The sequence below is a fragment of the Anolis sagrei genome, chromosome 6 (assembly GCF_037176765.1).
Source record: "Anolis sagrei isolate rAnoSag1 chromosome 6, rAnoSag1.mat, whole genome shotgun sequence".
NCBI lineage: Eukaryota > Metazoa > Chordata > Lepidosauria > Squamata > Dactyloidae > Anolis > Anolis sagrei.
Window position 1 is genome coordinate 102,081,113 of NC_090026.1, and position 13,583 is coordinate 102,094,695.

Here is a 13,583-nt window from a genome sequence, read left to right on the forward strand (position 1 = left end):
CCCATATCCATGTTTTTAGTTTCCTTCTAAAAGAGAGGAGGGATGTCGATGACCTAATTTCCCCGGGAAGCGAATTCCACAGGCGAGGGGCCACCACTGAGAAGGCCCTGCTCCTCGTCCCCACCAACCTCACTTGTGATAGAGGTGGGGCCGAGAGCAGGGCCTCCCCAGAAGATCTTAAACTCTGAGGCAGGACATAGAAGGAGATACGTTCGGAGCCATATAGGGTTTTGCAGGTCAAAACCAGCACTTTGAATTGTGCTCAGAACTGGATCGGCAGCCAGTCGAGCTGACATAGCAGAGGGGTGGTATGTTCCCTGTATGACGCTCCAGTGAGTAATCTGGCCGCCACCCGTTGGACTAATTGAAGTTTCCGAACAGTCTTCAAAGGCAACCCCACGTAGAGTGTGTTGCAATAATCTATTCGGGATGTAACATAAATATATTATATCATATATTTATGTGTTATCCTTTAGTGATTACGTAATATGTCCCTTGTGTAAGAATAAGAGCATCTATTCTCATCATATATTATTGGACCTGAGATATTAAGAGTATACATAAATCAAAACACATCAGACTTTTGGCTAAGAAAATATTGTCATTTCAGCATCTTGCAATGTATCCCCCTTTTCTCTCGAAAGCAAACTGTCATCAAGGCAAAACAGCCTGATGAGGAGTCTCTATCTTTCATGAAAAATCTCACCTCCAACACAAGAGCAAGCCAACAAACTTGAGAGATAAACACATATTTTCAGCAATTTGTGCAAAAAAAAATCTGCACAAAACTATACGTTCCCTTTATTCAGCTATACATACATGGAACAAGCAGCAAATAAAAAGAACAGTCTGCTTAAACAAAAAGAGGCAAAACACCCATTCATTCCTGAAATGTTCATAGTTATAAAATTGTACATATACAAATATGAACAGAAGATAGTCTCAAAAATATATGACATTTGTATCAACAAAATAATATGATTACGATTCAGTAAAGGGGGAAATGCATTTTCTTATTTACTGCACAAGGATCAACAGAACTAGAATTCACATCATTACTCATTATATTCTCTGTACTCCAAAATGCCAAGGATTACCTTGTACAGAGTACTTAATGCCCTTTTGATGACTCATAGAGAGACAGCGTGGTTAGTGGCTTGAACATCTGGAGCCTATGGTTCAAATTCCCCTGCTCAGCCATGAAAGCCCACTGGGTTACCGTTGACAATGTAGACTCTCATCCTCAGAAAAAGGCAAAGACCAACCGGACCCCAAACAAATCAGAAATGCCGGAAAGCACACAAAACAATAAAAATGATTTCATCCACTTCTTTTTGATGATCTAATTTAGATATTGGTAGCAAAAATGCCCAGTTGCCATACTCTTTCTATAGTGAATAGAAGTAACCAATTATAAACCTGCTTTAGATCAGTGCAGTGGGTTAAACCCTTATGCTGGCTGAACTGCTGACCTGAAGATCAGCAGTTCAAATCCATGAGATGGGGTAGATCTATCAGCTCCAACTTCCCATCTATGAGCTCCAACTTCCCATGTAGAGACATGAGAGAAGCCTCCCACAGAATGGTAACACATCTGAGCGTTCCCTGGGTAATGTCTATGCAAACTGTCAGTTATCTCGCACTAGAAGCAACTTGCAATTCCTCAAGTAATTTCTGACCCAATTTTTAAAAATCAAGATTATGATATCATGCCTTCATGAGAAATCTGCATCTTTGGATCAAAAAAACAAATCACAACCTGGCAAACTATCCTAAGAGGTGTAGCTGAAAACTTTTGCAAACTTAACTTCCATAATGTGGAAATTAAGACATTTCTCAATGACCTTTCTCTGATCATGCCTATGTGCTGTATTTGCTAAAGCTACATGGACAAAGAAAATGGGCATATTTGTCTTTTTTGACATTTAGGAGAACATCAGTCAGCTGTTACTCGGTTCTTTGATAAGTAGAAAAAAATGAAACATTTGACCCAGGAGTAAACAAAGTGCTGAATGTGGTGTAAGATGTGCCCTTAAAAAATAATAATAAGACAGCCACTTCATCTATGATTTCAGATCAAAGCCTCCCACATGAATCAAGTTTTCAGTGAGTCAAAGCTAATCTGTGATCCCATGAATATCAAGCAGTTACTTCTGGGAGGAAAAACTGTGTTGTGACAACATCTGTGGAGAGACAAAAGAAAATTAAGTGAACATCTGAGGATTTCCCCCCTTTCATTTCCAGTATTCCCTCTACCTGTTATTTTCCAGTTATTTGAGAATAAAATGCTCCTCACCACATACCATTATGTTAACTGGGGCTAGTGAGAGTTGGAGTATAAAACATATGTAGGATGTCATCCTAAAACCAATCTAAATCAATTTAGGGGATAGAGTTCAGCACTTTGGGTAGCAGACTAAAACTGAGGGCCCTTCCACACAGCTCTATAACCCAGAGTATCAAGGCAGAAAATCCCACAATATCTGCTTTGAACTGGGTTATCTGAGTTCACACTCTTGATATTCCGGGATATAGGGTTGTGTGGAAGGGCCCTAAGAGTGGATTCATCACTAACATGGGAACCACCAGCCACCACTGAGACTTCTATATAATGCAGAGCTTTGAAATGTTTTCGATTACATGAAAAACTACACATATTTGCAAGGGAGCAAATATGTTTCATCTTGATAAATTACTAAATTTGAACTATTCATGAATTTTCTAACACATTTTCAGATTTACGAGATGTGATTTCAGGCACTTACAAGGCTCATCCTTCATGTGTTGTCTAATAGCTTTCCTCGACCTATTTATTACGCATCAAGAGACTTTAGTTTCTTAAAAAGCCATAAATTGAAGTAAATGCATAGGAATCAACTCAGGAGATGGCTGCAGAATTTAAATCAGAAAACAAGTGATTGCTATATATGACTAGGAATATAGATAACATGCAAGGAATGTAATATGGGAAATGTAATAAAAACCAGGTGTTCCAGATGCTTCTAATCTATAAGATCATCACACTATAAAAATTGACAGGAGGCAAAAGTCAACACCCTGCACTCTTATGGAAAGTGTCATTTTAGCCCCAAACAAATGAGCTCTTTTGTAGGATATATTGAACTTTTTGCTCTCAAAAATATTTCCTTGGAGTAGCACCTTCAAAATCCATACCAAACTCAGAAGTCAAATTCTAGTCCAGACTAAAGTTTAAAGTTCAGACTAAAACTCTATAGAACATAGTTGGTCTTCCACGCCCATGGATTTTGCATTCATGGATTCCACCATCCAAGCTTCAGATTATTTTTTTTTTAAAAAAAGCAAACATGGATTTTGCCATTTTATATAAGGAACACCATTTTACTATACCATTGCATATAATTAGACCTGAGCATTCATGAATGTTGGTAACAACTGGGTGTCCCTGAACCAAACCCAAGTGGATACCAAGAACCCAATCGATATCACCATACTTCATGATGTGATTAAAATAACAAGTCATTTGACACTAAATAATTAATGGGGAACAATTATCTTACCAAACTTGGAGTACCAGCCTTCTAACCAATAGTAGGAAAACACAGGGGCAATAGTATGACAGCTGGGACCCTATGCTAGTTGCGCAACGCGGATCTGAATTCATGAAGGGAACACGTGCACGAGTGAGCAAGCAAGTAAGAGACACAGCTGGGAGAGGACAGCAGTGAAGTAATTTCACGTGCAATAGGAGAAGAGTGTAGTAATGTAACAATTATTTAATGTTAAATGATAAACAGCGGCTTACAAAGACCTCAAACAAGGTAGAAATGAGCTATCTCTGCCAAAAGATTTCCCCCTCCTTTTTATCCTTCCTTCCATTGCAACGACTCTGCCGCAGCTGCGTCTCTCACTCGGTGTGCTCACTCATGCACGTGTTCCCCTAATTCAGATCTGTGTTGCGCAACCAGCATAGCGTAGGGTCCCAGCTATCATGCTATTGCCGACACAGGACTCAATTAAACTAATCAGTCAAGTTGTAAATCACAAGTATCCAATTAAAAGTACCAGTGTACTTTTAGAAAAAAAATAAAATATTTTTCTAATGCACTAGACACAGCTGCACCATAAACCATAAGAATGCACAATATATATTATATCACCAATGTTTATATCAGATGGCCAATTCTGAAACCAACTGTGGTATCCTGTATGCCAGAAACATCAATTGCTGGCTGTGGGGTTCTGAGAAATTCAGTCCAAGAACTTGCTCAGACCTTTGATGAGCCATTTTCCAGGCTGAAGCTAAGACCTGCTGCATGTTTCTAGTTGGTATCCTGCCATATCCTAGCTTTGAGCCATCTGGTCTACACTATGACAGTATTAGTAGCAAAGGACAGAATATAGGCATGTCCTATCTATTGTTACACAGTATGCACCACAAGAAAAAAAAGCCATATACATTTGACTGATAAACATATCCGTCCCTAGTCAATAGGTTCATGGAATGAATAAATGCAGTTTGAGCGACTCATGTAATATGCCACTCACAGATGACAGATGTATTCCTTTAAGATTTGAATGCCTTTCTTCTGGCGTTTTTCTGGAGCAATCTGCTGTCAATCATGCACAAGCAGTTTTCAAATGAAAGTCAATATTGCGTTCACGGTATCTGTTTATTGACAGGTGGGGTTTTTAAGAAAAGATACAGGCATGCTTTGGTTGGAAATGTACAATGTGCCAGATCTGTCAATCACAGCAATGCTCAACAGGCCATGGGATCAATAAGAATAGAAAAGTGTTGAACTTGGGTACCAGCTGAGAGGTTTATTCAGCACACAAGGAACACGCTGTAGAACATATTGACCCAATGCTTGAAGAAGATTTAGGTGCCTTAATGAAGATGTTTGCAACCCTGTAAGGGACATCTGGATTTTTGTCTTCTTCTTACATGTTGTTTTCCATTTTAATTTGTAAAAGAAAGCATCTGAGGTTCAGAATTGCTCCAAAGTCATCACTTCAGACATAGGGTATCCCAAAATGTATACAGGCTGGTTGTGGATATTCAGTGGTGAAGGAAATATACAAACTCTTCCTTATTGTCTAGCCCCACATACTGATATGCATACACCAATACATTAAATTAATATTTGGGTCCCTAATTAGATGTTTCCTCTATAGACCATCACCAGAATCCTAAATGAGCTACTTAAGTTAAGTTTGTGTAACTAAGTAACATCTCCAAGACTGACCACTATCCAGCCCACCTTAAGAGTAACCTTTAAATGGGCCAAAGTATTTCTATTCTGCTTCCAATTGGGGGGCAAGAAGGATGTTTTCATCTCCCTTCTGCCCATGAACCAGGTTGCAACTGAGGTCCTGCTTCTGGTGTCACAGCTTCCTCACAGGAAGTTGACAGAAATGTCACACTCCTTGCACCATGGTTAGAAGCTGAGCAGGCCTCCTTCGCCTCATCCAGCACTTATTTATTGTGTAGAGCAGTGATTCTCAACCTGTGAGTCCCCAGGTGTTTTGGTCTACAACTCCCAGAAACCCCATCCAGTTTACCAGCTGTTAAGATTTCTGGGAATTGAAGGCCAAAACATCTGGGGATCCACAGGCTGAGAACCACTGGGAAGAAGCAGAGACTTGCTGGATCTCCTGTTCATGAGACTTTGTGGGACTATACTTTGGGATGTGTTGTGGTCAGGTGTGAAGATTAACCTGGCATAAGAAAAAAATGTAAATACAAATATTTCAAAAATGGGGGGGGGGGAATGCTAAATCCAGACACTTTTGGTTTCAAACTTCTCAGGGCCCTTCCACACACCCTATATCCCAGAATATCAAGACAGAAAATCCCACAATATCTGCCTTTGAACTAGGTTATCTGAGTCCACACTCAGATAACGTGGGATTTTCTGCCTCGATATTCTGGGATATGGGGCTATGTGGAAAGGCCCTCAGATAAGGGATACTCAACCTGTACTATGCTAAGCCAGAGATCTATATTGTTTAACATTTTATTTCAAAGAGCCAGTTCATTCTGTGTTCCTAAGGACATTTTGAATTCTTATCCTAAATATGAGCTCCAATGTCTTTCCAAACTACAAATCCCAGCATTCTATAGGATGTTTTCATGCTAGTTAAAGTGAACCATAGCAATATAAATGTGGAAATGAGGTGAACAAATAGTCTGGCATGAGAAACTGGATTAAAATGCTGTTCTATGCTCCCACATGTTGTGTATATGATTAAAAAAACACAAGTTAGATAGATTTCTTAATATGGAAATTGTGATTACTCTCCTTAAGTCTCCTTACTTCATATTTTTAAAAGAATCCTGCAGTTGCCATGCCATACAACACTCGGTCACCAGTAATTTTTGGTGAAATAACCTTACATAACTCTAGAAATGTATTCTGGGTATCAAAATAGAACACCACTTTAATGCTTATTATTATATTGAAAAGGACCAAGAAAAGGTTAGTGTGACCTTACGGAGGCTTCAGCTAGTATCCTTCCAAGATATAGTTGAAGTTCAGGTCTACTGATTTCTTATTTCTGCAGCCCACCAAACTGGAAAAATATTCTGAAGTGTGTGTTGCTGATCTTAGCTTGTGGAATTTTGGCTCTCTGCACTTGATGTCTAGTGGTTTAAAAGGAAAAGTTATTCTGTATGTCTGATTTATTAGTCCTTCACTGTCGGTGACAGGATCTGAAAGATTCCAACGAAAGGGGGGAATCCTTTGGAACTGAGCAATGATATATTTGGTTGGTTGTTTATCTACAGTAGGAACACTATTATCTGTCCAAAGTCCATCTATAGTTTAATGTTTTCCATTTGTCTGACAGGTGAGCTGCAAAGTGCTTCAGTTTTTCCACCAATACATGATGGGCTGTAACTACTTCTGGATGCTTTGTGAAGGCATTTATCTTCATACTCTCATAGTGGTGGCAGTTTTTGCTGAAGAGCAACGTTTGCACTGGTATTACCTCTTGGGTTGGGGTATGTGTGTTTTCCCCATTCATTTCCCCCAAAGCCTCTGGTTAATGCTTTGAAATGGTTATCATCCCCAGTTGCTAGGATCTTGAAAGCGTTCCATTTGACAAAACAAATCAATTATTAGGCCAGTTCCATGTGGGATCTTAAAGCTTGGTATTTCTATTTTGCACTTTAAAAAATATCAGCTGTATTTTAAAACAGGAATGGAGAGCTTTTTCCTTCTCTCATTACAAGACTTCCCAGTCACTGCACACAATCGTAAGGATTTCTTAGAGTTGGGTTCCATCATTTTTTCTTGGTCATTCCTGAGAAAACCACGGTGGAGCCATTTTGAACGGATGAGATATTTTTAATGCTTGATGTAAATGATTCTGCAAGAACCCTTAGAATTTTGGCCAGTATGTTTCTTTTTAGAAGTTGGTTTGCGAGAAATGTAGATGCTTCTGAAAAGATCTCACATCTGTTCCGAACCATGAAAAATACTGGCATTTTGTTGTACCTTAACAGCCATAGCATAGTAATGCTCCCCCGGCTGCTTAGGGGCATATTATTGTCTTCCCAGCTAAGCTGCCAGTCAGGCTATAAACACACACACCAATAGAGAAAGCATTGATGGATTGTATATCTCATTAATTGAGCCAATTTGCACTATGGCCAAATGAAGCCTTTCCACTCACTTTTTAAATGTTAACACCAGGATACTTCACTTTAATCCCTTGAGATTATAACTGACTTAATCTTGAGTCTAACACATAATTGTGATGAGTGCCAACCTCATGAATTTAACATGAATCAGTATCTGAGAAAGCTAATCAGGAAACGAACCAAAGAACTATCTGCATTTTATCAAGCGGATCTATTAAAATGCGAAATTGTATCCTTCTGCCATACTTCTCTTGCAAACAAAGCATTCCTTTCAATGGTGAAGGTTTGATATTGTCGTGTTTGCATATACAGTTTGCCTTGTATATACATTTTGCATTCAATAGTCATAAAACTACTCTTCATAAGAAGCAGGGGTTATCTGTCTTATCAGTAGCTGATATTTGAAGTGCCTGCAAGAAGCATTCTATAAGATTTTCACATGGTGTTCCAATATCATAAACACTAATAATATGTCAGACATTACTATAGCATAATGCCAATACATTTGGCATTATGCTGCCAAAGTTCATTACAGAATGAAATAACTCTGCTCAGGTTTTTCTAATAAAAAGCAAATTTTTGGTTTAAAATATTGATAGGGCAGTTGTCTTCTGGAAAGTGTGCCCAGTTGGATTGTGATGTACATCTGGATCTAACCAATTCTATCATCCATTCTCAAATCAATGTTCTTCTGATAAATTTAATTTTCAGATACAGTTATTTCAAGCCCTTGTGAGAGAACACAGATCTCCTTACCTACAGATTAAAGTACAGTAGAGCTATTTGGGCAATAATATTCCACTGTGGGTTCGCTGAAGTCCAAAACACCTGGAGGCCCACGGGTTGGGAATCACCGTGAACCACCCTGAGTCCACTTCGGGGTTGAGAAGAACAATATATAAATACTACAAATAAACAAATAATAAATAATAAAGCACTGGCATAGCAGAAATTCACCATGAACTGCCTTTGAGTCTCACACTTGCCTCTCTTCTTTTTCCCCTAAGTGAACAAGAAGTACTGATCCATATTAGAAATAATCTCCATTACTCTGATTTGTTTTGACTATTATTAAAACAAACCAGGATCAAACAATAGTTAGAACAAACCATATAAATGTAAATATTCTTAATCTCAATCACTCTAGTGTGCCAATGGTTAAGCATATGCACAGGTTAGTATAATCAACTGGATTTTTTTTGTATTAGAAACAACTGATGGCTATAACCATCTTGATTAAATGTTCTAAAGTACACAACAAGTCATAAGTATTTAGTAGTCTATAGCTATGAACATGATAACAGAATACAGTAGCTCAAATTTGCAAGACAATTACACTCAAAATGTGAATACCAAGTTAAAAAGAAATGCACATAAATCACAAGAAAAGTATTCGCTGCACCTGTACACCAAATGTTATTGAAATTATTCTGGAATATGATCAGTAAGCTGTCACTTGAACAGAATTCTTCTCTGACATTCATTTTTATTTATTTTGGCACTTCAGGCAGCTTACCTAAATGAAAGGAATGATTTTACTGCACAAAATTACATTCAGCTGGGATGTCTGCCAGCATTTTGTTTTAAAAATAATGGCACACATCAATCTTCAGTTCCATGACCTGCTTCAGACAGCACTAATACATCTAATATTGAAAAGGCATATTCTTCACTATGTGGTTGGTGGAGATCCAATAAGTATAAGCAGACAGACGCTAGATGACCTTGTCATTGAGAGAGTTTATAGACAAATAGGAAAAACATTTCTTTGTGAAGGAAATAAGAAATGAAGCAAAGCTGTGGAGATGGACGATAGCTCAATGGTAAAGATTGTACACAGAAGAGCCCAAGTTTTAATACTCTGGCATCTCTGTGTAAAAAAAAAAAAAGATTCCATAGTAGATTATGGGAAAGAACTGTCTGAGAATCACATTTCATTGAAGAAAAATTCAGGGCTAGAGAATTCTTCTAGAATTTTGATCTAGAGTTCAGCCTGTGTGGTTAGCAATAAGAAATGTCCAGAATATTTTGAGGATACCTAATACCTTGAGGATACCAGAATTTTGGAACTTAACTTGAAAACATTACATAAAACATAACATCTGGGTGATTCTGGGACTTGCAATCCAAAAAAGCTTTTCCCCCCAAGCTGTTGACTGAGCTGGCAGATCAGTTCTTCCTGTTCCTCTAAAATAACGGTTCCCAACCTGTGGTCCATGGACCACCAGTGGTCCACAAGGATGAAAATATGGTCTGTGGTCTCACCATTACTACACCGTTGCCTTAAAGCCATGCAGCAACGAGAGTGACTGGCCTCGTGAAAGGCAACGAGGATGTCGGGAGGGGATAGGCTGACTACTCATGGAAGATTACTACTACCACATCAGCTCTAGATTATTAAATATGGTTTTCTGTGGGTGAGCAGATGGTGACTACTGGATGGCAATTTTCTGTATCAGTACCCCATCTAAAGTACAGAGATTAAGGCAGTTTGACACTACTTGAGCTGCCATAGGTCAATGCTGTGGAATCCTAGACTTTATCGTTTGATGAGATATGAGCACTATTTGGCAGAGAAAGGCTAAAGATCTTTTTAAAGACTACACCTTTTATGATTCCATAGCATTGAGCCATGGCAGATCAAGTAATATCAAACTGCATTAATTCTTCTGAGGTCACTACCTTTTGGAAATGTTCTGCATTTTATGGCGTCCTCACTTTACATGGCTTAAGGCTGGTAATTCTTTATCATTGGCACTTATTTGTGCTTTACAAAAGATTGGCTTCAGTCTAGGGAGCATAAAATACATTCAAAATAAGATGTAATCTGATATGTCTATAATTACCTATTCTAGGGTTTCCTTTATTGCCAGCATCAATTCATGCTGTGGCAAGAACCAAATACTTTAATGACAAGTGAGTATCATTCCTGATTACTTATATATAGTTTTACTTGACGTTTTTGAAAATGTCATTCTTTTAATACATTCTTTCCTCCTTTCAGCTGCTGGATTAGTGTCGATACACACTTGCTATATGTTGTCCATGGGCCTGTGATGGCAGCTTTACTGGTGAGAATATTACTTGCTATTTGATTAAGTGCGCTTTACTGTTTCTTCCTCCATTTATTTATTCAGTCTTATTGCCTAGATTTTTTCTAGTTTTTATGCATGACATCCCAGGCAACAAATAAGGGCAGACAGACAAACTGACAAACAGAGAGACAAGATAAATAGAAAGATACATATACATAAAGAATCACCAGTGACTGATGGTTCAAACAGGTAGCAGTCATGCCAACCCTGCATTGACCGTAGGCCACCAGAATTAGAAAATAAGATAAATGTATAACTGGATAGAGAGATGGTTAAACAGACAAATAATAGGAAGAGAGAAAGAGAAGCAATCATATTAATATAGATTCTCTATCCACAAATCCTACTTAAGGTACCATCCTATTCCTTCCTGTACTTCCATCTCTACAGGTCTTCTTTCCATAAGTGTAGCTTGGTCACCGTGTTGGTTGAGGGCTATTACGAGCTATTGTGTGATTTGAAGATGTGAATAGTTGGGATCTTAAATGTCCTTGGTCCTCTGATTTGCTTCCAAAAGAACTTAAAAATTATGCCAACCTTAGCATCAGTGGAAGAGGAAATTAAAACATGAGATATGATACATCTACCATAGGATTGCTCTGTCTTTCCTACAGTGAAGATCTACTGTAGGAAAAAGGGATGGGTAGGTGACTGACAATGGGAGTTCGTATCATAGGGTTAATTTTTCCTTATAAAGGGTGTTTTCTTCTTCTTTTAACATGAGGGACCACCCCCAAATTGATTCTTCCATCTGCAGTCTGAAGTGGTACAGTCAAGGAATTCTCTATAGACAAATACCCTGAATTTTGTGAACACTCATCCATATCTGCCTGAAATGGAACTGTCAGATGCAATGTTGTCATTTCCTAGATGGGTAAAAAGTTATTTCAACTCAACCTTGGTGGTTGGTTTATTGGAATGAATGAAGCATTTATCTTTATTTCTGAATAAAATTACAGTTTGGTGTTCTGCTTTATCATGGGCTTGTACAGTGTTTCTGGAAGTCCAGAATTGTTGAACAAACACACTGCATTCAAGTTTTATGGGAGAGACCATCCAAAGGCTTGGGGCAGGGTGCTCTCAGTACGCGGATGACACCCAAATATCATGTGTCCATACCTTCCAAAACAGCTTTGTCTAAGGATACTGTGTTTCCTTTGAATGAATGCCTGAAGGAGGTAATGGGCTGGATGAGGAGAAACAAATTGAAACTGAATCCAGACAAGAGAGGTGCTCACCATTAAGGGTCATAATCTGAAGTGGAGATGTGCATATACAGTTTGCTTTGCATATACAGTTTGCATTCAATGGGGTTACACTCCCCCTGAAAGACTGTGTTCGTAGCTTGGTAATGCTCCTGGGTCTGTTGCTCCAAAAGTCAGCCCAAGTTGATGCGATGGTCAAGAGTGCTTACTACCAACTTTGGCCAATACGCTAGCTTCCTAGAATATGAGAACCTAAAAACAGTAGTGCACACGCTGGTAATCTCAAGGTTGAACTTCTGCGGTGCACTTACATTGGGCTACCTCTGTACCAAGTTAAGAAGCTCCAATTAGTTCAAAACTCAGCAGCCAGATTGGTTACAGGAACATCCAGGAGTGAGCATATTACATCCGTACTAAAGTCACTCCACTGGTTGAACCTTAGTCTCCAGAACTGCAGTCCAGTGCTCAAAACACTACACCACACAATTGTAGCACCATGTTAACTGTCATAACTCATCCTGTGGAATTCTTGGGTTTGTGGTTTAGTGAGGCACAAGAGCTCCCTGGCTGAGTATTCTAAATCTCATCACTGTCAATCCTCAGATTCCATAGGATGGACCCATGGCAATTAAATTGCATGGTTCTGTAATATGAATAGGCTCCTGGATTTTTATCTGCTGGATAAAAGAGATGTACATTTATCATGCTAATATCTGGATGAATGCTCCATTGTTGGCAAAGATGGCTCAGCATTAACATTGCAGAAAGTCAGCAGAGGAGATGTGTGTGTGTGTGTGTGTGTCAGAAGCAACTTCAGAAACTGCAAGTTGCTTCTGGTGTGAGAGAACTGGCTGTCTGCAAGGATATTACCCAGGGGACGCCCGAATGTTTTACCATCTTGTGGGAGGCTTCTCTCATGTCCCCGCATGAGAAGCTGGAGCTGACAGATGGGAGCTCACCCCGCTCCCCGGATTAAAACTGCTGACCTTTTGGTCAGCAGTTCTGCAGGCACAAGGGTTTAACACACATGAGATCTATATAGTTGCTAATGGGAGTATAAATACCTATTATGCCATGACTTTAGAATGGCTGTCCATAGAGATGCCTGCTCTCCTTTGTAGAAGACACCAATCTCAAGAGAACACCCACAGTGCAAAATTATAGCATTTTAACTTCCATAGCTCCATCCTGTAGAATCCAGGAATTTGTAGTTTGTTGTTCCATTAGAGCTCTCAAAGATAGATAAATATCTTAAACAATTACAAATCATAAAATTCCATAGCATTGGCAGTCAATGGAGTATCATACTGCTATAACTTTGATATGTGGATGCAGCCCTTGAGGAGTCATAATGACCAGGAATAGATCTGGTCATGATCAATTTGGGACTAGCACACTTGACACCTACACAATTGTCTTTCAGCTCCCTTCTGTAGATTTTGGGTGTTTTATACGCACAGCCATTTAAATGAGAAATATATAAGCCAACAACCCACAAAGATTGTGACCTTTGTCCACAGACATAGCTATCGTCTTTTTGTAATAGCAAATGCTCTGTTGATGAGCAAAAAGTAGCTCAACCTGTCTTCACAAATTAAATTTCCCATTGCTCAACAGAAGTTAATGTCTTTTAAAGATAATAATTCGTTTGGGAAA

At 38.8% G+C, this 13,583-nt stretch overlaps 1 protein-coding gene across 1 annotated transcript in view; it reads left to right on the forward strand.

Annotated features, from left to right (window-relative positions):
* The window catches only part of CALCR (calcitonin receptor), a 165,086-nt gene that overhangs the window by 128,776 nt on the left and 22,727 nt on the right, over positions 1–13,583 (forward strand). Inside the window, exons 8-10 of the mRNA XM_060782252.2 lie at positions 6,832–6,985; positions 10,483–10,543; positions 10,632–10,698. Coding sequence (XP_060638235.2) covers positions 6,832–6,985; positions 10,483–10,543; positions 10,632–10,698 — 282 coding nt within the window. The remainder of the gene's footprint in view (positions 1–6,831; positions 6,986–10,482; positions 10,544–10,631; positions 10,699–13,583) is intronic.